This window comes from Megalops cyprinoides, chromosome 4, assembly GCF_013368585.1.
Source record: "Megalops cyprinoides isolate fMegCyp1 chromosome 4, fMegCyp1.pri, whole genome shotgun sequence".
Taxonomy (NCBI): domain Eukaryota; kingdom Metazoa; phylum Chordata; class Actinopteri; order Elopiformes; family Megalopidae; genus Megalops; species Megalops cyprinoides.
The window spans coordinates 15,908,130-15,933,661 of NC_050586.1; the positions used below are offsets into that span (position 1 = coordinate 15,908,130).

The 25,532-nt window shown below is 42.6% G+C and overlaps 1 protein-coding gene across 1 annotated transcript; it reads right to left on the bottom strand.

Moving 5' to 3' along the window:
• Nucleotides 1–313: 313 nt before the first annotated feature.
• On the bottom strand, nt 314–21,365 carry limk2 (LIM domain kinase 2). Its single transcript, XM_036526945.1, has 16 exons — nt 21,143–21,365; nt 20,029–20,125; nt 12,264–12,399; nt 9,510–9,619; nt 8,991–9,179; nt 8,659–8,764; nt 7,133–7,347; nt 5,475–5,661; nt 4,971–5,057; nt 4,546–4,677; nt 3,929–3,985; nt 3,032–3,097; nt 1,731–1,908; nt 1,563–1,618; nt 964–1,121; nt 314–541 (listed from the first exon to the last, which is right to left on the bottom strand). Exons 1-16 carry the CDS (start codon nt 21,156–21,158, stop codon nt 343–345), a joined length of 1,989 nt encoding a protein of 662 aa, XP_036382838.1. The 5' UTR covers nt 21,159–21,365; the 3' UTR covers nt 314–342.
• Nucleotides 21,366–25,532: the final 4,167 nt, after the last annotated feature.

A 25,532-nucleotide genomic window follows, 5' to 3' on the forward strand; every position in this document is an offset into this window, starting at 1 on the left:
GGTGTGTGCCTTTTTGGCAGGGGGGAAGGAGGCAAAAAACCTGAACAATAAAAAGGTAACTACTTGGCATTGAAATGTTCCTCTTGGTCGATCTCTGCTTCTTGCACATACTTGCGCTGCAGGTGCAGAAAGAACACTTGGAATCAGCTGCCACGACACCACTCGTAGGGAAAAACACTACAGTCAACATCCACGTGGTGAGGAGACTGGTCGAGCTTTGTAAACAGAGGTCCAGTTCAGAGTTTGTCTGTTCCCCTCACCCTCCCATGTATTAGTGCAGAAATGGACATGTGGTTCTGGGGTGGGGGTGGGGGTGGGGGTGGGGGGGCACTTAGTGAGGGGCTAGGTTCCGCTGTTAGCCAGGCTTGGCCCGTCGGGAGGCTGCAGCGGAGCGGCATTCTGGGCCTGGCTGGTTCTGTCGGGCCCGTGCAGGCGGTAAAGGCTCTGGTGCAGCTCGTCCAGCTCAGCTGGCAGGGGGATGCCCAGCTCCTGGTTGAGGGCCAGGGCCTCGAAGCAGTCTTCAAGCTTCTCAAAGGCAGGCCTGTGTGACAGGAAACATGACAGGGTTACAGGCAGGCTAGAGAGAGCTCGCCTCAAGAGGAAACATAAGAAAGCAATTTGCTTCCAGGCATGTTCTTGGGAAAGCGGACTGTGATGCTATCTAGGAGTGGTTTTCCAGTGGCTTTGTGGAGTGAAAAGTGAGGGGGTGGGGTTTGAAAGCTCTCCCTTATTTGGCGCCGTTAATTTCTGTTGCTGTCCTGCTATTTGTTTTTTTTTTTTTTAAGAGTGCACCAAGATATCGTCAACCTATACCCCATGTCACCTATATCCCTACAATGATGAAAGGCTGAACCAACTACATTGTCCAGCTGTAAAAATTCAGGGAATATATGGAACGTGTCGATTTCATAAACCCCTGAATACATCATTGATTGTAAGAAAAAAAAAGTATGACATTTATACCGGTTCTCAGGGATCAGGTCACAACAAGCCACAGCCAATGGGAAAAAAGCAGGTGGGCAGTCTTGAGGAAGAAACTTTTCCAGGAATTTTTCAACATTGAGTCCAAAGTCCAGGGTTCTGGGTAAGCATTCTGGGTCTGCATACACCTGCCCAATAATCTGTAGAACAGAAATGGTGGTTATCACATGGAGCAGAGTTTACCAACCCTCCTTTGTCTGTCAGTGAACACGATAACTAAGCAAATGTGTGGATGGACTGGACGAAACGTGGTGAAATGATTAGCCATAAGAACAGGTAGAAATTCAGTTCAAAAGATTCTTTTTCAGGGTACAACAACTTAAGGGTGGCGGATTTATATATATATATTCTATTGAATTCCACTCTAGTTTGTTCTCGTTTTCAGTAGGTAGGACTCTGGACAGAAGAGCAGATTGTTGGCATTGTGTGGAAATTTGCATGCTGTCAGAACATTGTGTACTATCACTGATAAGACCGACTACAGATACAGGAGCATGGCAATCAGATACGGGCTCTAAGCACTCAGTGCTATTGCTGAGCATACAAACACAACACAGCAATGTATGTGAACAGCATCTTACCTCACACAGCACAATCCCAAAGGAGAAAATGTCCACCTTCTCATCGTAGCGCTTGCCTAGAACGTGCAAAAAAAAAAAAAAGTAAGTATACAGATGCTGGAATCCTAAAGAGTGATGAGTCAAATATGAGGTTGGTGATGGGAGCACAGGAAAGGATGCCTGGCTCACCATTCAGCATCTCTGGGGCCATCCAGTAGGGGTTCCCCACCACGGTATAGCGCTTTTTCCGGTCAATCCTCCGGAAGGTCCTTTTCTTATTGCTGGGTTTCTCTGGAGGGGGGTGTCGAATCTTTTCCTCTACGATGAGACGAGAAAGGCCAAAATCTGCCACCACGACCGTGTTGTCCTGGGGAAGGGGAAAGGAAGAGTCAGGTGAACTCCTACCACGAGTGTGCTCCTTTACTTCTATTTACAAAAGGCAGCACCAGATTAGTCCTGAACAAACCATAAGGAAATCACTGCAGGTTTCGGCCACATCTACCACATAGAGATCAGTTGAGATCAGTGTCAAATTGCCATTTTTGTGGTGGTGTTATATCATGCTATTTCCATTTAAAAAGCCTACTCATGCAAATGTTTAATAATAAAAATACTATCCACATTATGAGAAATACAAAAAGTATTAGTGCATCACAAATCTGATAACTGAGTGGCGTTCATGAGTGAATTTCCACAGAATTAATCTAAGAATACCTCCAGCAGGCAGAGCATAACAAGCCAATGTCAAGTTTTGCTTGGGAATGACCTATTCAAAAGGCCACTCTGTAATGCTTTATCTCAGAAGGATTTGGATTGCACACATCCAAGTTTGCTTTTATCCAAAGTTTTTTTTTATGGGACAGCAACACCAGTAAAGCTACTTGGATGGCAATCAGAGGGAAACATATTTGCCCAAAAAGGCGAGAGGAGCTAATTAAGTCGGTCTAAAGAGCTAAATTGATTCGTTTCTTGGTGCTTGGAATCTGCTGATTTAATTATGCTCAAAATCCCATGTCTGTGCAGATTTGGCTGCTTCTGACTTCTCAAAGTCTGCTCTGGGGTAAACTCACTCCACTAATTCCTGTTGGTTGACAGTTTGATCCTAATAGCGCCAGTTGGCTCCCTCTACACTGTTGCCAAAGGCCTTCCCATGATGCATTTTAGTTTAGTATATGGATGAGGAACAACAAGATCCCAGCTGGGTTCACAGGAGGGAGAGCCTGCTGTTTACAACGTTGCTGCACTCCTTTATTTTGCAACCATGCAGCATTTCCACCACCAGGGGTCTCCACAAACTCGCACCACCGATTAATGTCTGTAGTCAGGGAAGCCTGAGTTTATCTGTGCAGGACACGGTGTGGGAAAAGACAAAGCTGGAGACAGGGCAGGACTGAGTGGATTTTGGGGTCATCAGGCGCTTTCCCCGCTCCTGAATTTGTGTCACCCCCGAGATGACCCAGCCTCCCAAACAGTATGCCTCAGACACCTACCAGTTTGACGAGGCAGTTGTGAGAGTTGAGATCTCTGTGGATGATACTCATCGAATGCAGATAAGCCTGAAATAATGGCACAAAAATAGAACAGTCACTTTGAGGTAGCCCAAACACCGTGAAGGGAATAACAACAGCAGTAACATACACACACAGCTGTGAAATCAAGATAAAATACTGCTTGCTGTAAAATCTGGCGATGACCTATTTTAACAACACAGGGAAATGGAATTTCTTTTATGCCCTGCCTAATATTGTTTGTAATTCCTCTCCCATCTTCTTCAGCATGTTATTTATTGTGACGGTATGTTGTCGTAACATAGCAAATACATGTTTTTGCGTTGTTAGGTGTTTTGTAATATGTTCAGTGAGCATTATTGGGTGTGTCATTATATGCCGGATATATGTTGTAACCTGCACCAGGACTGGAGAAGCTTATAGGTAATTGTAGCGCCACACATCAAAAGTTCAGACACTATTTTCCCTGATAAAGAAACAGAATGAATAAACTTCAGAGATAAAGCTGGGGGTGTTGGGGGGTGCTACAGACTGAAGTCTCACTCTTTTGGCTTGACCATTTACAGATCCCCCCCTCCCCAACATTATAGCTTGCACGTCGCCCTCTTCACTGTGAGGACAGTGCTATGCTTGTGTAATGGTCCTCGTGGGCTCAGAGGGGCATGGCATTACAGTGACAACAAAGTACGTCTCCTTGGAGACCACTGGCCACCACAATTCACACACTGGATTTAGTGCACCGCAGGCTTTTTTTGGGGGGGGAAGAGATTACATGCGCTTCACATACTCTGCACACTGACTGGCTTACATGGCTAAACCAGCACATACCGGTGCCAATAACGTCCTGTGTCATGTCTCAGAGAGGCCTGCCCCACTCACCATTCCAGAAGCGATGCCCTTCGCAAAGCTGACCCTCTGCTTCCACGGAAACGGATCCTGTCAGCACAGAAGGGGAGGAAAAAAAAAACTGAGGAAACAGCCTCTGATTTGTGTTGGGTGTTCTGGGAATCTGCTCCACTGGATGAAAAGGGGAGGTTAAAGACCAGATGACCAATTATGTAGTGGGTGAGACTTTTCCAAGACAAGCGTGAAATACGTCTGTACATTAGAGTGAGAGTGCAAAGCCTGGGGAGCCTGCAGTGAAACTTCAATCACACTGTGGAGGCCAAGGAGGCCAGTTCACTCCTTAGCGCTGGATGATGAATGCTGTGCAATTGAATCACTGCAGGAGGCTGAAAACTCCCTTTAGATCTTACCTGGGAATGGACTTTACAGCACTACATAGTCCCGATACTCATTTTCCTGACTTACATTCCAACTAGCCAAACAAAGCCACAAAGGACACGAAAATCTTCTTTAACCGAGTTTACCTCAGGTAAATGACATGCAGATACCACTTTTTATCGAAAAACAGGATATTTAGAGGGACTACAGCCATCTGAGGGTATTTGGGTGCTATGGGAGTGCAGGAAAAGTGAATTATCTGCAGTACGCACCATGTCTCTAATGAAATCCTTCAGTGTTCCTCCCTCGATAAACTCCGTTATTAAATTCAGTCTCTTGTCCTTATATAGCACTCCAATAAATTTCAGGACGTGGGGATGTTCCAAACTCCGCATTACTTTGACCTAGGGGAAGAGAGAAGAAAAAGACTGCTTAAGCCCACTTTCTTGTGCTCATAACACCACAGTATCTCCATAATTAACTTCCCCACATTCAAGATTGTTTTTCTTTCCTTCATGCAAACATCACTGATAATTTCACATGCCATTTCATGGCCCTCCTCTTCCCAGAACAGTTCAAAGTCTATTTCCACAACATCTCTGTGGATAAGTGGGCACTATAAAGCACAGTTTCATGCGCAGCTGAACACCTCTATCCCTGAGGTCAATGGTGCTTCTCCTGTGGGTGCGGAACTGACCTCTTTCAAGAAGGTTTTCTGGGTCTCCTCATCACAGCGAATCAGCTCCTTCATTACCATCACCTCGCCTGTAGCTTTGTGCGTCACCTGTCATGATCCAGCAAAGGACCTCATTAACATCACGCCTTAAACAGTGAAATAATTCTGAATTAAGAGTGGCTCAGATTTTCATGAATATTGTATTGTCTCAAGCAGTTGAGGTCCTGGATTTGTCACATGCTCCACGCTGGTATGTCTTTCTTCCACGCAATTTAATATTCCTTTGTATGCAAGTTACATACATACATACTCATACATTACATTCATTTAGCAGACGCTCTTATCGAGAGCAACTTCCAGCACAATAGAACATACGTGTATCATTCAAGTTGAATGAGCAACAGTGTCGGATGATTTTGATGAACTGTTCCGCCAGCCGTGTGCATGCATATTTGCATTAGCAAGCACATAGTGTTCCATGACATTGGGCTGTTAGATGAAACAGAGGCTCCCCGAGAAACTGACCTTAATGGCCTGGCCAAAGAAGCCCTTCCCTAGCACCTCGCCGTGGATGAGGTCACAGGGGCGGAAGATGCGGTGGGAACAGCTGCTGGAGGAGCGCAGGGATTCGGAGCGTCCGATATCGCGGGACAGTATGGGGTGCTCCTTCGGGGAGGCCGGGCCTGGGGACTTACAGATGCTGTTGCTGCGCCTTGGGCCAAGCAGGATAAATACAACAGGAACACAGTTAAAGTTTATGTTATACTACACTGAAGGTCTTGCTTTTTCAGCAAATGTATCACAAAGACTTGAGTTGCTTCAGTGCCAAGCTCATCGATACTAAATATCTGCGGGGATGGAGATGGCTCCGGGTGAAAGTCCATAAATGAATCCAAGATACTACTCAGACAATTTAGTCCAGTTTTTTGTGACATCAGTCCCTTACAACTCAATACATTATCCCTCAAAACAAAGAAAAGAAACTCAAGGCTTAGGATGGCTTTTCAGAGAAAACAAAGTGGGCAGAAATCCTTCAATATTAGCCATATTTAGCCTGAGTAAGAAAATGTTTACAGGATTTTGTATTGTTTTGGTAGAATATTGCTTTAATTCCTACAGACTCTGTTACAGATTGTAGATCATGATATGATTAAGGCATTAACAAAGATCGCATCTCAATTTTCATAAATTGCATGATAAACAAATCTACTAAACTGAGTAATGCTCAAAACGGAAATTATGGAATGTTCCAAACATTAATGAATGCCAAAAACAATAAATGACAAACACACCATGCACTCAACAAATGCATATGATGTGCCAGGTCTATCTTGTACCTCTTTTCTACTAGCATGTTGTAGTAAACCCAGGTGCATCGAAGGTGCGCAAAAACCTTGAAAAGCATCCCAGTTTTAGCAGTGAATCTATCTCCATCATAGGACTGCATTATTAAATCAGAAAAAGACAGAGATACCTGGCTACTGTGCATCAACCAAAAATTGGCATCACACTATGAAGTATGTCGTAACCACGGAGGGCTTGGAAGAAAAAACATAGGTCCTCACATCAATGCAGGGACTACCATAGAGTTGCATGGAGAATGGTAAACACACTACGGGCTGCTCCACTTGGTCTTGCAAAGAGCAGGCACTGCCTAATTTGAAGCAGTGCTGAAAAAAAAGCTGGACTATGCTCCACTTTTTCTTGGTTACAGTGAAACACTGGCATGCAGCTAGCCAATCAAGAGGATGAGGGAGGACATTTGAATCTCCTTTTAAATCCTCCCTCAACAAACACAATGATATTTTTCAAGACAGGGACGCACACCTTTAAATTTCAGACAATTTACACATTGAGGTCACAAAATGGCCACTGTTTTCCACAAAAGCATGAATGCAGGCTTAGTTCTCTTCTGTGTAGATATATCTTTATATTAGCAGCAGAAATTCACAATGATGTGCATTCTGTGGTTGTATGAGTCATTACTATGGGGTAAGGCTTTATGTCACTCTCCCTTAGTCTTATAACCCTCAGTCTTAGTCTCAGTGACCCTGCATCAGAACTCATTACTAGGCCAAAAAAATTTCACACCCCCATGCTAGTAGAAAAGGGGTGCTATACTCAGACACAGGTGTTCTTTAACTGACACAGCTCATGCAAAAAAATTCATGGTCTGGTTATACCTCAGTGACCGCCTTTTGAGGGTACCATCCTCAATACTGTCCGTCCTTTCCAGCACTGCTCCAGAAGGTACAGAGAGACGCATACGGGAGGCTGCTGGCACCCCGATGCGGTTGTGTGAAGACCCGAGCCGAAGCCGGTCTAATCGCTGCCTGACTGGATCATACTCGATGAGCAGCTGCAGTGTTTGACTGGTCCGGTGGATGAGGTCTTCCACCTGTGAACACAAATCAGAATTAAATCTCCTGTGTATATACACCCAATGAAACACTGTTCGGCAGAGGTACATTTTCACAATGAAAGAAATGGATAATCCAATTCTGTTAATAAATCTAGTTTTGGTAGTTACTTATTGACAAAATCACTGAGTTGCATTTCCTATCATTCTAATCAGTGCCATAAGTCAACTACTTTATCAATATATTTACACACAGCCTACACAAATTAGCTAGGAGGCTTTCAAGCTAGATAAAGAATGTCCTTGTGCAGACAATAGTAGGAGCCAATCAACATAGCCTCAAGAATTTCTGTAATTCAATTTCAAGAATGCAACCAAATGTCCACTAAGTCATCTAGCAGACAGGAAGTCAAAAAAGTGTAGAGTATCATATTTAACTAAAGTAAATGTGGACATGTTCTGTGAATAGTGAAGCATAAAACCATAGTGATGAACAATCTGCCCAAGCAGGAAAAACATACGGTATAATAAGCAGCAATAGAGCTAGGACAAATACTTGGGGGGGCTCTCTGTGTGACCAGAGATATGCCTGTTTTAAAGTCAGCTAAAAACCCAAGTAATAGGAAGCATTCCATTTTAATGACAATTTATGACTGTGGAATGGTGCTTGACAAGGAAACATGAGATTGTAAACTGTATGGGGAATTCACTACATGGGAAAACAGGAAAGGTAGGAAATCAACCTCAATTTGGGAAGACAGTTGAAATGCACAGAATGCTGTGACAACTCGAAACTATGCATCAGAGCCATTCCTGACACCACCCTTTCTATGCTCAAGAACATGTAAACAATAGGAAAATTATACAGCGCAACAATACACTCTGACCTATGCTGAAAGTTAAATCCATGTCATGTGTGTTTTATATTACTCTTTTTTTAAAAAGACAGTACCAAGAACAGTAGAAATTCCACAATTATTTCCATAGCCACATTATAAGGTGGCAAATTAATACTCTGTGGCCTTTTTTAAACCTGGATCCCTGGATTGAATATTAAAACAATCTTATGAATCAATAGGGTCTCTGAATATAAGAGCATAATTTTGTCACAGTAGAAATGACAAGCCTCAGCAAATCTCAAAAAGAACAATTTCTTTGTGGTTTCCAAGAGGTGACTGGAAACTAAGATCATGTTTGAGAACTCTGGAGATCTCTCTTAATAAATGGGGGATGTTGGGGGGGCGGGGGTAGTAAGACTGCAAGGAACCTCAGCTCAAAGCCATTGAATGATCTAATGCTCAATGAGTAAATAAGGAAAAGAAGATGCTGTCAAGGATGGAGGAAACTCACCTCCTCCTCCATCAGTGTGCCCACTGGGATGCCGTTGATCTCCAGAATCCTGTCCCCGACGTGGATGGCATTCCGTACCTCCGGACTTATGTGCATTCCCAAAACTCTGAGAGGAGCCAAGCATATACATTACAGAAGCAGTCTTAGAAGATCTGTGACATCAATACAATATTGGGGTAACGTTAAACTTTGATTACAGAAGGCTAAATGCACTGATGAGTACCATCTGCAAATGTGCAACCTCCCTTGACAATGCATGCTGTATTTTCCTACGAACGCAATTGTTTTCATTACAAGTTGCAAGTTGCCCTTCCAAGTTATTGCAAACTCACTCTTTGACTTGCACAGTGGCGGTGCCACTGGCGCAGTCCCTGATGACGGACACGGAGAAGCCCCTCTTGCCGTTGGTAGCGGCGGGCATGGAGATGAGCGTGACAGTGTGCGGTAAGGAGTCGAGGGCCGAGTCGGGGGACCGCTTCTCCAGCATGGGCGTCAAGACAATCTGTTTGTGGCACTTACCACTGCAGAGGGAAGGGAGAGCGACGTAATTTATGAGAGAGAAAATGGGTACACTAAACGAGAGCCGAGGAGCCTCCGGCAACAGTCCCATTGCATCTCAAAATGCCACCCTTCCCATTACAAACAAAAACATCTGCCAAGGACAGAGATCCTGTTCATCCTCACCGAGAATTCCTTTTTACGCAATACATGCAAACAGCCAATCCCTTTAACCTCAAGAGTATGAGCTATACCTGCAGTTCAAATGAAACATACTAATAAATGCAGGTATTGCTTCAATCAAACTCAGAACTGGTACAAGTAAGACACAGGCTACAGCATGTTCATCTTACCAGTAAAGTTTGGAGCGTTCCACCAAGGCATACGTGTCCCGGTCTTCAATCACCACCTTGCAGCTTAAACATACGAAGCACTCTGGGTGATACTTGTATTCTCCGGCCACCTGCGGACACATCGGGAAGCAGAAGCCAACGTGTCTCATTATTCTTCTGGATCCTTTCATTGGGATGGTCAGATAAACACCACTGCGATCTCGCCCTTCAGATCTCTCATCTCACACCGTGGCAGCACGGCGACTGCTTGCTCACCGAAAACACCAGCATTAACACCTGCTTCTCCCTGTGTCTCAGTAATTCAGGTATGATGTCAGACACCACCCTGTTCCCAGGCTTTGTCCTGCCAATCACACTGCTCTCTCACTTCTCTCTCAGACACACACAAACACTCTCACTGGCCCTGAGCCAAGGTACAACCTCCAAAGTTTCTTCACGTGGGCTGGACCTTCATTCCTGACTCTGAAGTGATGATGTGTTCAGCCAGGCACTGGAAGAGCTAAACTTGCTGGTGTGGGAGGCCTGGAGAATGTGCTGAGATAAAGTTTGCGACAATGACAAGTGGACTTCCTTTTCAGAAAACGACAGAAAACATTAACAGCCCATAAGAGCAAGGAGGAATGGTGCCATTTGTTTTTTTATTTATCTGGAATGTTCCCATGACAAGTGGCTAAATAAAAGTGATGATTCACATTACTGAGAATCCATCTTCATCGACTTTTCACAGATATGGTGTGACAAAAGTTTTTAACAGACATCAGACCTACAAGACCGTTGACGCCAATTAATGTGTAATGAAAAAGTAAAATGGGACAAAATGTAAACCCATCCGCACTTCTGGTCTTTGATGTAGAGTAAGCACCCTCCCCCGCTCTCCTCGTCCAGGTGACCTGTAAGTCAGGGCTGAATTTATGGGATTCCTGCAAGTGCATTCCCATTACCATGATGCAATTCATGCAATTCAGCACCATAACGGCGCGTGTCATTTTGCAGTCACTGTGGAGTAACTCCTGCCTCAGGCGCTTGTGTCAGCCCCAGTCATAAACAGTTTTGGGGGCAAGGGCAATGGGGCTATGTGACACACCCAACTCTACAGGCTTCTGTTTAAGCACTGACTCCCAGAGCATGTAGTAAGCAGAGGCATTCAGATGCACAGCATACCTTTCAAAGCATACTGGAGCCATTGTTGTTATGCAGAGGTCAGAAAAACCCCCAAAAAAGAACAAAAAGGGATCTAATTTGGAAAGATTTACAAGCGTGTCCAAGCTATACTTGTAAAATATTCCAGCCACAACAAAGTAATCAGGCAAACGTTTAAATACAAAATTGCATACCACAGTCACCTCATTAGAGCACAAAATGGTGTTTCATACCCTCCCCTCAGCAGAAACATACCAGCCATAAGTAGCTGCTCCTTGTGGCTCTCCTGGGAATCAAACAGCCACACACTTTATGCCAAGTTGATTCTGGGATGGGGCACGAAGCCGCGATACAACACTGCCAAAAATACTTGGCAACATTGTTTCTTAACCAATGTGGCCAAGATTAAATAGAGAGACCTATTATTTTGTTTGGTTATTGAAATACTTCACACAAGTTCATTTTAGGTTCTACATTAAACCAATTAAAAAACAGTGACTCTTTTTTGTGTGACCTGTTTTTTGCAGGGATACCTTTGGAAATCTGACTGTTTTTATTGGTCTGTAACCAAGTACTTTTGTTGCAACTTACAGCACTAAACCCCATGCAACTCAATTCCACTGCAGTGATGGCACCATTGTGCAAAACACAAACTATAATGAAACCTTCAGTTAAACTCTCCCATTTCCATGACCATGAGATCATCCATGATCCTATAAAATAAACATAAATTTGACAAACTCGGGCCTCAAATCTTCATGTAGCCTTAATAACAGATATCTGATCTTCCAAGACCATACTGAAACACTGTGGGTAGCGTGTGGGTAATATTTACGTGGGTTTGCCGCAGAGAATACCAGCACAAGGAACATATCCAGACCGCTCCACTTCCTTTCAAATTAACTCAGAACATGTCTGGGGAGCGGGCTGCTCAATGCGTCCATGTTAAGAAGTATTTTGTTGGGAAGAGGCTGGGGGTGAGGGGGGGGGAGGAGAGCACGAGCGAAAGGTTTAGTAAACCGCCTCTGTCAGCTAAACTGCAGATTGTGATCTTGCAAAGGGTGCTTGCGGCTATGCAACAATGCTTGCATAATGACTGCGTTTGGTGCAAAGCCTGGATGACAGAACTGTTATCCCTTTCCCTCCAACACAGCAGCACAAATGACCTGGACTTAACAGGAGGGTACACTTTCCAGTTCGAACGCTGACACTCTTCTCTTGACACCGAGGGCACGTACAGCGGCAGTGACAGCATATGCTGGTAGATATGGCAAAGGTTCACCAAAGTTCTAGAGATGACGTGTTGTTTTTCAGAGATCAGACTGGTGGTTTGGTCAGAAAATGCATTTGATTGCAACAGTTCCACTACTATACTCAACATTAACTGCTCAGGCCTGGCTCCTGATTGTAAGACCACAGCAAAGCAGATGTTCTATTAAGCACAAGAAGGGCTCTTGAGTGGTAGGACACTGGCAGTTGAGGAGCATCAACCGAAAGCACTGTATATCTTTGCCAGTTCCACTAACGGAAAGCCCATTTCTGACATAGGCGATGAATATGGCGGAGGCGTTTCTGAAGAGTGCAGAACTCCTCAATGGCGGCTGAAGGACTCACCATGGCCGGTCCAGTCATGAGCAGGGAGCAGCCGTGGCACAGCTCCCCAAACTTCTCCCAATAATGGCTGCGGCAGTAGAGCTTGCCATCCTTTTCATAGTACCAGTTTGTCAAGTGGTCACAGCACTCTGAGCACCTGCAGGGGGAAGGGAAAGTACATTCCATCTATCTGCAAAGGAATTCCTGGGTAAACTTGGAAATGAAAGCTACAAGGAAATCCAAAGACAAAAAAAAGAGGCCAGAGCAGAGTCCAGACTTTCCCCAAGATGCTTAAAACCTGTTGGGACATGATACTTGTTTTTAGCAACGCGTCCACAGCCCTTACACAACAGCTTAATCACCGAGCTCTCTCATTGTCTGAGCAGAGATTTGATATGGAGAAAGGGTTTCAACAACAGGGTTCACAAGAATGAATCTAGAAAAAAACAAACTGCTCAGGGAGATAACAGAAAATCTGATCAAGACTTCTGTAGCGGGCAGATAGTTCAGGAATTCATGCAGTTGTGCTTAGACAGTAGGAATTGCCATTCTGCACAATTCCTGATACCAGCCCAATTAAAGAAATAAGTCTTTAAATGAATCTGGAAAAATTGTACTTTTGCTCTTATAGTATACTTTGCTGGAACCTTTTTCAAGAACGAACCCCAAGAACAGAGCACACGTCTCTGTATTTGCGAGGCTAAACGTGAGATGTGCAGGTCGTGCGTGTTGCGGCTTGCTCTGCCATGCAAATGAGGGCAAGAACAATGCCGCTACAGGGACTCTAGACGACACAGCATGTTTACCTGAAGGGTGAGGTCTTGGGCGTAAAATGGAGAGCGGAGGACTGAGCAGGGAGCTTACACCAGGCCGAATGAGCTCTCTTTCAGTGTACCTAGGATATTGGGGTATTGTTGCCTCTGCACTACCTCCAGGTTTATCCTTGCTCACGCTCATCATTGATCTCTTTGTGCTTGCTTTCTAATATGACATTCAGTGTTCCCAGGGGAGGGAGGGAGGACTAGGAGGAGTGTTTATTACAACACTGTGGAGTGAGGAATCAAGATTTTATCAACAGCTGATTGAAATAAAGATATTACTTTTCTGAGCACTTCAGTGGAAAAAAAAAGTCACATAAAGGAATCAAAAATGCATTTGATAACTGCTCTGAGTCATATAAATTATATTTGCTTGGAAGGGAACACTCCTTCAGCAGCAAACCAGCGTATTCTTCTGATTAGCACTGCTACCAAAAGACTGCCTGAGACCACTAATTTTCACAAGTAAACACAGCTTTTACAAGATGTGTGTGCAGCTATGAGCCAGTGTTTTTTTTTGCCTTAATGTATTCGCTTGTTTCAAAAGAAGAAAAAAGGTTGCTGCACTTCTAACAGAAACCAAGACAACCACTGAATGCAAGGGACCTTTGGAGTGCATAAACAAAAACAAGTTCTTGCCGGCAAGGGTTTGAATTAAACGTTCTTAGCATGGATTAAAGTCCGACGATGGGCTGCAGATCACTGCCCACGTTAGCAATGTTTTTTTCACCCCCACTTTCTTCTCCATGGATTTTGATGGGTTGGAAAAAAATAGTAGTCAAGTTTGATATAACACAACAAAGCAACTTTGGTCATCTGATTCACATTGTTGTAGGAAAAACTGGCAAAAGGTATGGAAAAAGTCAGTCAGCTGAGTGTCAGGCTGTAGCAAATATGTTGAATCACAGATTGGACTGAGCCACCACAGCAGGACAACTGATAAGCTGCCGTTACTGCAGGACAGCTTTAATGTCACTGGTTATTTCAAATAGATTTAATAAACGTGAGCATAAATGCAAAAAATCCTCCTGAGAAAGCAAGTCTTGATTTTCATTTTCTCTAAGAGAAAATTCTGTTGAATCACATAAAACCTGTGAGTAGTTAACAACCTCAAGGAGTATTTGGAGCCCTTTTCCGACATTTTTTTTTTTTTTGCTAAGATGCAGGAATATCAAGTGATGTTCACTTGATGTGACATCCTAGCAGAACAATGCTTGTTATGCACATGCAAGGTTTTCAGAACGGATTTTCAAAGGAGACGGCACCAAAAAAACAAAAACAAAAAAAACACTCTGCACCATGTTCATTTCTCCCCTCGAAGCTACAATCCATCTATTCTGTCCACGCGAACAAGACTTGGCAAATCTGGCCGAAATTTATGGCTTCAAACAAAAACAGAAGAGACGGAATGTTCGGAGTTCAGAATGCTTAAGATGCCAGGAGAGAACTGAACACCTGCAGGCTACTCGTGTACCTTAACTAGCACGGCGGGTTGAGCGACAAAATGGTGGCACCCGTGGAGCGAACAAAAGGAAGCTCGATCGATTCAGTTTTCCCGCCTTGAGAAGAGCGAAGGAATGCTGGGACGGCAGGGGAAACACCTCACCGCTCCAGGACTGCGAGGGTCGGCGGTGCTTCAGCGACAAAAGCACACGCTACTGTTTTTCTCAGACCTCCCGACATCTGCGTCTCTCAGGGGCCCCCTTCTGCATTGATTCCCCGACACCATGAGTCAAAACCGCCCGTTCCTGGCAAGCCTGGGGCTGCCGTCAAGCTTCACGGATCACAGTGATATCTGGGATGACGGCTGGGCTGATCCCTCTTAATCTGCCTTCAACAACAAAAAAAAAAAATTGGCCATTCCCTGAGATTATGGGTTTGAGAATTCTCTGTTTGTGATTCATTCTATTTTCTCAGACAACAGAGAGGCAATATTCAACTTTAATTCCATAAGGCAAATTTAGCGTGTTGATTGGGGTTGGACAAATAAAGGCTCTGTATGTATTAGATGATGAAAATCTACAGGGCAGCTGTAGTGACTGGACAGAAAAGGAGCAGGGCGAGAGAACGGAGCAGCCTGTGCTCATGACACACACAGATGAAAAGAGGAGGGGGAAGAAAGGCCAAAACTTCCGTCCATTCCCACAGAGCCTGGTTCAGTGTGGAAATCCTCATCAGTGCCGAGAGCCTTTCCTGATAAACATCACATTAGAGCGCACAGTGGCGGAGGGAGTGCGCCCCTCAGGACGGCCGAGATTGGCCATCTGCCAAATTGCTTCTTTGTTTAAAGGAATGTTGACGAGATTGGGAGCTCCAGTTTGGGGGGGGGGGGGGGGGGGGGGAGACAAAACAACCGGACAAAAACCCCCAAACTGGACCAGCGGCTCAAACTGTTAAACATTACCTTTATTGCTAAAGTGTGTTTGTGAGTAAACAACACCGTCATGGGAACAGGCACACATGAGAGGTTTGGATAAAGAGCACACCTGTGCCGGTGACAGATCATCAGGAATGTCTTAGTAAAGCCTCACTGGGCAAGGTCTGACGGAGGACAACCAGGTGTGCACCAAGGTAGGTAGGAATTTCACCTAAAACCACAGTGTAAATTTACAGCTCAAGCCCAATGTTCCACAAATTAAGCCTGGGTGGAAAGGACATTTTCAATTATAAGCTCTCACTTCAAGATGAACAACCTTCTTCTGAAAAATCAACATGACCACATTTCTGCTACCTTTCTTTATCAGCTACCAAGGCATAAAAAATTACTCACATCCCGAATTCTACAAATAAACAGAAGGAACAACAAAGAGGAAATTCTAGGCATATTTAGGCTACGGTACGGTCATTCACAGCCCGTTTTTACCATGAGAATGTACCTTAAAGCCACCCCTGAGTCTTAAGAATGGAGCATTTCTCATATTCTATTTATGAGCCCTTATCTAAGGGTGTGTGTTGTTCTCTAGGCGGTTCTCCCCTTACCAAGGAAGTGATTGAGTAAGAAAGTGATGAAGTGAAATGCCTTCTGGCTTCCTTGCAAATAGCATAAGGGATTACAAAACTACATTAAAGGTCCTTGTTAAAGACTTCCATCTGCGCCACAAGCACAGCAATTAGTTAAGAGCGCTAGTCAAGGCTGCAGAGGCTGTGGGCTCAGATGGATTTGCTGCAATGCCCCTCGCGCAGCCATTCGTGGAGCTTTATTCCAATACGTGACGGCCGGCCTTTCTGTTGCGTGCCCCCTTGTTAAATGCTGACCACCCAGCTCTTCCTCAGCCTGAGCCTGCCTTGTTGACAGAGGAAGGACTGTGGGCAGGAAAACACAAACCGGCTACACGAACCGATCAACCTCTGATCCTCTGCGCATCACCAGCTTTGCTTTCGACCCACTGAATGCGAGTTCTTCTCTGCCTGATATGCAGGGAAAGGAATGCTTCCTGCCTACACACCGTGTCTTTTTGTGTGTCTGAGGACACGTATATCAGCAGGAACCAAGTTGCTCTTATATCACAGTTGGTTCGTTTATACCATATTAAAAGGTGAATACATACTGCAGGCATAAAAAGGCTCTGACAACAGTCAGTATGGAAATGCTATTCTTTTTTTAGTTTTCTATTTTTACAGAAATACTATTCCTATCTTCGCAGAACATTAGTTATGCAAAAACATTTCATCTGCAAATCTGTTTCCACACATTCAACATAGAGGAAGCTAGACCTATATGTTTGGGGGGAAAAAAATGTATACCCAAACCTACGAAAGGAATAATCTGTGTACTATAATCCTAAAGGAAGAGAAATGTAACCCAAAGGGTTTATCCATACAAACTGACTTCAAACTGGTTCTCCAAAGAAAATATACGCAGGTCTATGCTTTGTTTGATATCCCAGACCCACGTCTCTGAATCGACGTCTGGGAATGCAGTAGCTCAGCCCACAGCACTCCGGAGTGCACTTATGACCCATACATCCAACTGCATAAGTTTACTGAAAACGGATAACGTCAGCCTTTTACAATGCAACACACCGTAGGGGGTATTACTGGACAATGGACAGGAAGAAAACAGAATAGGAACACAAAAAGACTTTCTGCTTGACACAAAAAAAAAAAAAAAAAAAAAATCTTCACGCACCCCATCCCCCAACCCCTTTCGCTAAAGTGAAGGAACTCCTATTGACTTTGCTAAATAAATAAACAACCAAAGAAAAAAAAAAATCAAGAGCTTGGAATTTGTCTCGTATTACCAGAAGTGTGCTTATCCTCATCAGGAAAAGCCTGATTTTCGTCCAGGGTTTAGATTGCCAAAGACTGAGCCCCACCACGCTTGGCTGAGCGTCAGTACGGTAGTCCGGCTGAGAATACATTTTCCGAAGCAGATGCTAAAATCCAAGGCTCTGCAGAGTAACACAAGAAGGGTTTGTAACACGGTAGAGAGGCGCACAGCTGCATAACAGATATGCCTATGAATAGACTGAAGTAGTCGACAGATGCTTTAAAAAAAGGCAGTTATAGCAAAGGAGTGAGAGCCCCGTCTGAATGTTGGGTCATTTCGGGACATTTGCGCGAGCACCACAAGCAAACTCTACCTCCGCTTAACAAAGCTTCACTTTGGTCACAAATGCAATCAAGCTCCAAGCACATTAAATGTAGGGTTGCAAATGGTTCCTTGGTCTCAAAACAATCCCGGCTACCCTTAAACTGTTACATCACTGCAGCCTCAGCTATATTATGTAGGGCCAATTCTATTTTGTAAACATTCTATTTTCCCCACTCGTTATGCAACTTGCTGTTCCGAATTGGGAGCGAATGTGTTGGCTTCTACCTCATTAAAAAAAAAAGAAATAGAAAAGAATGTCTGTGACTCATCAAATTCCTTCCCAGTTTCTCACAAACAAAGCACTGGTCTCAAAAGAAAGCCAGCAAGCAGCCTCTGAGGTTCAATGAGTGTCATCACTTTACCTTTTTACTTTTCACTTTTCATATTTTATATATCCACATAACACTCTGCCATACACTTTGTGTGGCATTTGGGCCAAGGCTCTGTGAATAGAATGTGCTGAGCACATAATAGTCTACAAATGATTACGCAAGTAGGCACAGGGCCCCGAGCACAGAGAGCAAAGTGTAATTGTCTCCCACAGAGATTCTTCAGGGAGCACATGGAGCCTTCACAAGTGTCTTTCCACCAAGCCATATTCACAAAGACTTGGGCAAAACAGAAATGACAATGACAAATGACACTGTTTGCTTTTTACTGGAAATACCACTGTGTAGCTTATGGTTGATGGCATGTTTCTCCAAGATGTAAAAAAATGGATGAAAAGGGTGCTGGAGAAAACACAAGTAGACTATCCTTTCACAGTGGTAGCCTTGAGACTTAGCAATGCTGTCTCCCTATAGTTTATCAGCTATTAACTACATTAAAGAATGACACTTGTTGCAGGAAACAAATTGAGAATATGTTCACACGTAAGAAAACTATTCAATTTGAGAAGAACTCTTCATATTCTTGCCGTTTCCCTGAAATTAGTCTCAGAGTGAAGAGGTTCGTTCTCTACTGTATCATCATCAACAGATCCAAACCCCTACTAGGTATTCCATCTAATTACACAAATGTTTACAGAGTGGCTACAGATGCAAGAGCAATACAATGGATGGTTGCGGAGTCCAACCTTGCGCGAAGGCATGGCCCGAAGAGCCAAACACACAGCAATTCCATGGGAATAAACTTCCAGAACACCTGTACGGTTTTAAAAAGCACAATCAACAGCTTGTAGAACACACAGCGTGTCTGTAAAAGTCTGTCCCTGTGCGTTGACTGACAAAACACACCATTGTCCGCAGCAATTTCAATGCAATTCATTTTACCGAACAAAAAGAACAAAAAACAACAACCCCATGGCATAAAAAATGCTGACCCTTCCGTTTGTCACTAAATCCTATTATACAGACGCAAAGGCTTCCGAATTCACGGTAAGTAAAATATGTGTAATTTATTTCCAACTTGTGTCACCAGTAAAGGCAGCAGTACCAACTCAACATTGTAAGCCATGAATGTAAGACCTCTTTGATTTCATTACGATTGACCATGCAGCCCAGCACCCAAAGCCTTACAATGAGTTTTTTGTGTATGTTTTAAAACCTGCCACCTCTTATCATTCAAACAAACAAAGCCTCTGGTTTGAAGAAATATCAAATCTCCACCAAGATTGATATACACTAACAAAAAACCCTGGAAAGGTAACTGTGACCAAGACAACAACTAAGGTTACTGCGACCAAACTACTTCTCATGTCATAAAATTATCACACTTCCTATACACATCACAAACTTTGTGCGGATAGGATATTTTTCAACTTAAGTCCTACACTTACTTAGGTTTGTGAGGCTGGATCATGTAACTTATTCATAAAAATGAAAGAATGCAGTAAGAGCCCCATCTAAACTGGGTGGCTAGCTGTCTCTGAGATTACTATCCAGACTTCTGTGGCTTCAAGCATCTGATTGTCCAGTATACCTTCTGGACAGAATTACAGTCTTTAAGAGTGCCAATACTAACAAAAAAAATAGTCTTTTGAAATAATGACTGCCAACGCAGAAAAGCAAGGAGCACTCTGTTCAAAGTCTTTGGGGTGCCATAGATGGAGGAAAACTCCCAACATTCTGGAATCAGGATGAACACTGCTCTTATCACCAGGCCCCTGTGTTGAAAGTCCAATTTATTCCCCAATTCAAGCAGCATGAATGAAAACAATTTGCACCGCCAGAGAACATACTAATCATTAATTTATTGGGCATACCCATTCCCACTTCGGATTGCCACTACGTGTGGTATTCCGGTTTGTTCTTGTTACATTTATCCAACAGTGTATCAACAAGCACAACTTGGCCTTGGGAGACATAAATACTGGTTCGGAAACAGGCTAAATTCAGGAACGAGATACCACACAGCGTCAGTAAGAGAGACTTACTGAAAGCAGGCGTTGTGCCAGGCTTCTTGGAAACCCTTAACGTAGAATGAATCCTGAATCCTCCCTCCGCAACCCGCACAGTGGCACCCTTCTTCACCTGAAAATAAGACAACATGGTGCAACAGTGCAAACACTTCCCAGTCAACAACGCTGAATACCACTAAATCTCTGTATCTTATTAAGCACATTTCATAAGCATAACATGCATTGCTGTTTTTACTTTTCATCCAAATATAAATGAATAAAACATAAAAAATAAACAAACAAAAAGATACATTCGTCGATCGTTGCGAATTCTGATGTGCCTAACAATAAATAATCAACCTTGAACTTTAAAAACAACTAGTTTTTATTATTATGTAATACTTGAAGATTGTCCAAGTGACCGTGGCAAAAAATATGGTTTACGTTAAGGATTCCAGTTACTCTGAGGCAAAAACAGAACGAAATCTTTTTAAATCAGTGAGTAAAATTCTCATTTGCTATGCAAACTATCTAGTGAAAACACCTTCATTTTCTTTGCGAAGAACAACTTCTGTACCGCTGCCCAAAGGCGACATTTGCATCCTTTCCTCTTGGCGTCTTGATCAGCTACCTTTTTTGTCAAAGAACTATACATGAAACGTGTAAAAGAAATAAGCAATGACCGTGTCCAAAAATGAATTAAACACTTACAGAAAAATCCAAGCTACAAGAACGCACCATGATTTTGTCGGCTAACAACAAATGCAACTGGTGTCTAGCTGTGTGTTATCGGACGATGCGCAAATTTTTAACCCCGCAAGAATTTTGCGCAAGAATACTTTATGTTATATTTCAGTCTTTTTGATAATGTCAAGTGGAAAGAAACACGTTCGTAGCAAACTCGACATGGTCGCTAGCTGTCCTGCTAGCTGGCCATCCTGTGGACCGCGATATAGCTACAGGTTCGTGCCCCGAGAGTTCGTTCGCGATCTATCAGTGTGTATCTGTTAAAGCGTTTTTTTTTTTAGAGCCGCTTCACTTGGAAATCATCTTCAGAAAATAACAAGCAAATCAATAGCTACAGTGAAAAATTCATCGGTTTATTGTTTGTTTTGCGAACTATTTCGTTTGTTTTAAACAAAGTGCTCACCTTCCCGTTCCTCCATCTAATTGCTGGGTGTTATTTTTTTGCAAAAGTTCACATGATGGTCCAGGCTTCCTAGTTACTTTGTCTTAACTGAAATATGCATGGCACACCGTTACGTATGTTGTTTTCAAGCCCTCTTTTAGAATGCGGGGACAAATCCTGTCTTCTTTAAAGAAAAATGTTTCTCCTTTAGAGTTAGCGACAAAGTTTCTTGTTGGCAGAGTAAATGACGTCATGCAGTTGAAATTCCAGTACGGAGACCGGAAGGGATCAAACAGCTACACCTGGAGCAGGAGATCAGCCAAATCAGTCCATAACTTGGCAGCCTGAAGTTGTAGCACCATCTGCCGCCAATAGGACTGATAGTACAAATGTATCCCACCCAGTTGAAGGCTATATGCATTTTTTCACTACAAAGATCAAAGTAAACAATGGGATATTTTAGTAACGATTGGAAATGATTTTTTAAAATAGAAAACGTACCACCCAGATCATTATGTGAAGACATACAGAAACAGGCACTTGAAGTGCTGCTGGTGGTTGGCTGCTAAAATAGCCTAACAAATCAAACAGTGATTTGCCCTCTCATACTGGTAGACAATGTGATTTTGTTAACTGGAGTAACAGCCCTTATATACAGCTCATGTGCATTATTTCAATATTTGATATCGATTGAACACGAAGACATGTTCTTTCTGCCAAAGAATAAATGTCAGTGGTCTGAATCTGTATGCTCTCCCATTTCCTTCTCTGTAATGAGCAGCCAAAACATAATCAAAGAGCAGCAAACAGGAAGAGGCTCTCTTCAGCCAGTCTCTGAGACAGTTCCACAGAAAGGCCCACATGGAGGGAAATTATTTTTAGGGTAATCGTAAAATTATAATCATTGTGACACAAAACACAAAAATCCTGGGGTACCAAGTGGTGGTCTCCTATCACTGATATTAAATGCTGTGGAAAAAAAATACTCTTTTGAACTGAGACAGAAAAGACTTTGGCTCCGGATAAATTGTCTGCACTATTATGAGTTCAGTCTGTTTCCTGTTTCATGGTTTTTTTTCCCCCCTCAAAATCATCAGTTTAGGGCAGAGACATCTCAAATCCACTGATTCATTTTACATGGATCAGATCACACCAATGTATTCAGTGGTATAGACTGTCAGTCACTATACTCTGAAAATGTGATGCCTTCTACATTACAGCTATTGATTTCAAAATGCTTGTGGTATGTCAGCCCTGAATCCAATTATTGCACAGTGTAGCCAACCTGTATAGTTTGGTGGGGCAAGCACAGCAATTTTTGTCATTAATTTTGGAAATGATGCTAAGTATTCCACATTTTAGTTGATGCCCTATTTAAATTGCAAAACAATATTGCCCGTCATTTGATTTGGCAGTAAAACCAAGGGGTGCAAGGGGAATATATACTAATAGCATTAAGGCAATATGCAAAACAGTGATAATTAGCATATGTTGATTAAGTGACAATTCCTTGGTATGTGAATTGCAATTGGTTGGGTCATATGGTTTGGCAGGCAAACTGTGTATATTGACTAGGTGCTATGGAACACATTTTTGTGTCATTTGCAATACTTTTAAATTATGCAGGTCTGTTCATAATAGAACATGCTTTTTAAACATGAATTAGATCTAATGTAGTCACTTAGCATGGTGTCAATATTACATGTAGTGTATAAAAGTTGCTGTGTTTGAATTTATTCATTCATTTATTTTATCATTTATTTATTCATAACCTTCAACATCCTGTTAGCCCCATGAGTCAGGGGTGTTGGTCAGTATCAGCTGAGGAACGAAGGCTCATAGTGATTTTAGGTAACATTTATACCTCTGGTTATGGAATATAGGTGATAGTGTTGTGGCACTCATAACATTCAGTAGGTTATCATCCTTTCTCTGATCCTTTATACCCATCCTCTTTTTCATCAGTTTATCAAGACACCAGCAAATTATTACAAACAAAATATCACATTTTCATCATATCACACCTCACTGGGACTGCTTCAAGATGAAGAAAGTCAGCATTCAGCAACACAAACTCACCTATACATCATTCACCATCACTTAAATGTGATTAACAGCATTTAGTCATGCCATAGACTCAGGAATCATGGCTGACTCTACTTGTAGCTGCTAAGGCAAGTAATCATACTTCAGTTCTTGACACTGGTAAATGTCTAATGGGTAAGGGCAAACCTAAAATAGGCAACCACAGAAAAGGCAGGAATGATGGGTCTACGGACAACACGAGTGACATCAGCCTGAAGAAAATACAAACCAGAATGCATTTTCTTTGGAAATGTTAAGTATGTGAAATAAACAAAAACATTGGAAGCTTGTCAAAGCTACACAAATAAGAACAGATCAGAGGTCCCGAGAGTGTGCATGTAAGAAGGGAGATCCTAGCAATCTCAAGGAATGGCACAGTATCTGCAGAGGGCTATGACCATGCATCTTGCTGCAAGAATTACTCAAGAGTCAAGATAAATGAAGATGATCTTAGTGAACAAGATATTGATAAGCATGAAAGAGCTGAAATGGGACCTTATGCCAACCTTCTCCAGTACATCAGAGAAGGTTTCCAAACAAGCTGAACTATTTCCAAACAAGCGAATTGTTATGATGACAACCTTGGCAGGGATTTAGGATCTCACACACAGAGGAAATCAAGTCTTGAAAGAACTAAAAACAACTTCTAAAGGAGCTGAGGTCAGTTACAAGACACCATTCATGTCTTTTCAAATGGCAAGGATATATTGTCAGTTTTTTTCCACATAGCTTCACAGTGAAAGGTTTGGTCTTGAAAAAACCAGAATCTACAAAGACAACTAGAGTTCCCAAAACCTCTTCAAAGATGACGTCTTCACACGTCATCCTCAGCATATAGCAAACATTATTCCATATCTGGTCAGCCATACAACAACACCTTAAATCATCTCCATGACCTTATCACCCATCTGATGCACACAAGAAATCATTCATTACTACGAGATGACCTGAAAAGATCCTTTCTTGGGCTTTTAAGCAGCCATCCTGAAAACAAATGTCTTTCTTAAAGGGTGAAGATGCTGATTCAGCCTTGCACTCAGGACACAGATTATTCACTGACATGTGGCCAAAACAAACCTTATAAACTTTTACTACAGCCTGTGAAAACACTCACTGGCCATGCTGAAGGAATCCTAACATTAAACTGGCTTGGACATGGGGTATTACACTCTCAACTAGGGGAAAACAATACTGTATTAAATTCTCCTGAAGTAAAGATAGTAAGCTATTCAAAAATAGGAAATTGCAAGCTGAGATTCAGCAGCAGGTGTTTACAAATGTATCTTGGAACAATACTGACAGATTAGATGGAACTCTCACTGGAAAGGGGACTTCTCATTGGGTAAATATTATTGCAATGCAGGACAAGGTCTATAGACCACTTCTCAGCAAACAGTCACTGCCAAACATTTAGAAACAATACAAAGATTTGTGTCTTGTGAGCACAAAGAGCTTGCTTCATATGTTACTGCTGAATAAGCTGGACCACAGCCTCTGACAATGTTATCAACATAAATAAAAGCAATAGAGCAGCAGAAATTGCCAGAGACAAAAACTTGATATAAGTTCTGGCAAGACAAAAAGAAACAGACAACCACAAAATCTTGACTGGGTTCAACATTAACAGCAGAGACAGGAAAACCATTGAGCAAGCCTTTGTTCTGGATCAAGGCAGCAGAAATTATTGGTGGTGAAACAAAGATAGTGTCACCAGTATTTTGGAAAATGTGCAATGTTCAAAGCATTATATGAACGAGGTTTTAGAACACTGATACAATATTACTACTATAATGGTAGAATTCAGGACTGTATTCCTGGAACAACAACGCAATATGGTCCATGCAAAAAAATGATCTTGAGAACAAAATAGATCATCATACCAGTCTAACAAAGTGCAGGAGTTCAAGAAAGGATGAAGAAAGTGTAACTGTAGTCACAAGCTTCCTGCAAATCTGGAAGATCCCATTCTCAGAAAAACATGACCTCACCAGTCTCTCTGTTGCAAAGGCAGTATCTCAGGACCTAGCTTGCAACTTGTTGAAGATTATGACTATTATGAATAATTACAACTAGCAGAAAATCCACCCAAAGCACAACTCCATGACCCACAGAAAAATACAACACAAACTCAGAAGCTTCAGCAGCATGTGAAAGAAAAGGGATTTGAAGACAATTGAGAAGACTATAATACTGAAAGCTGGCCCCATTTTGGTGGCAAAATTGGCCCTGGGGCAGAATCTTACCCTTTGACATTGGTTTTGTCAATATCAGAGGGGACTGTAAGGAAAATCAGCTAAGCTACTGTAGCTTCCTGCCTATCACAAAT

Bases quoted from the DNA above. Each gene is read 5' to 3' on its own strand.
- limk2 (XM_036526945.1), bottom strand. The intron at 7,348-8,658 runs GTGAGTTTCCTC...TTGTGTTCACAG, and splicing joins GCACACTGATGGAGGAGGAG to GTGGAAGACCTCATCCACCG. The intron at 1,909-3,031 runs GTAGGTGTCTGA...CCCCTTCCCCAG, and splicing joins ACAACTGCCTCGTCAAACTG to GACAACACGGTCGTGGTGGC.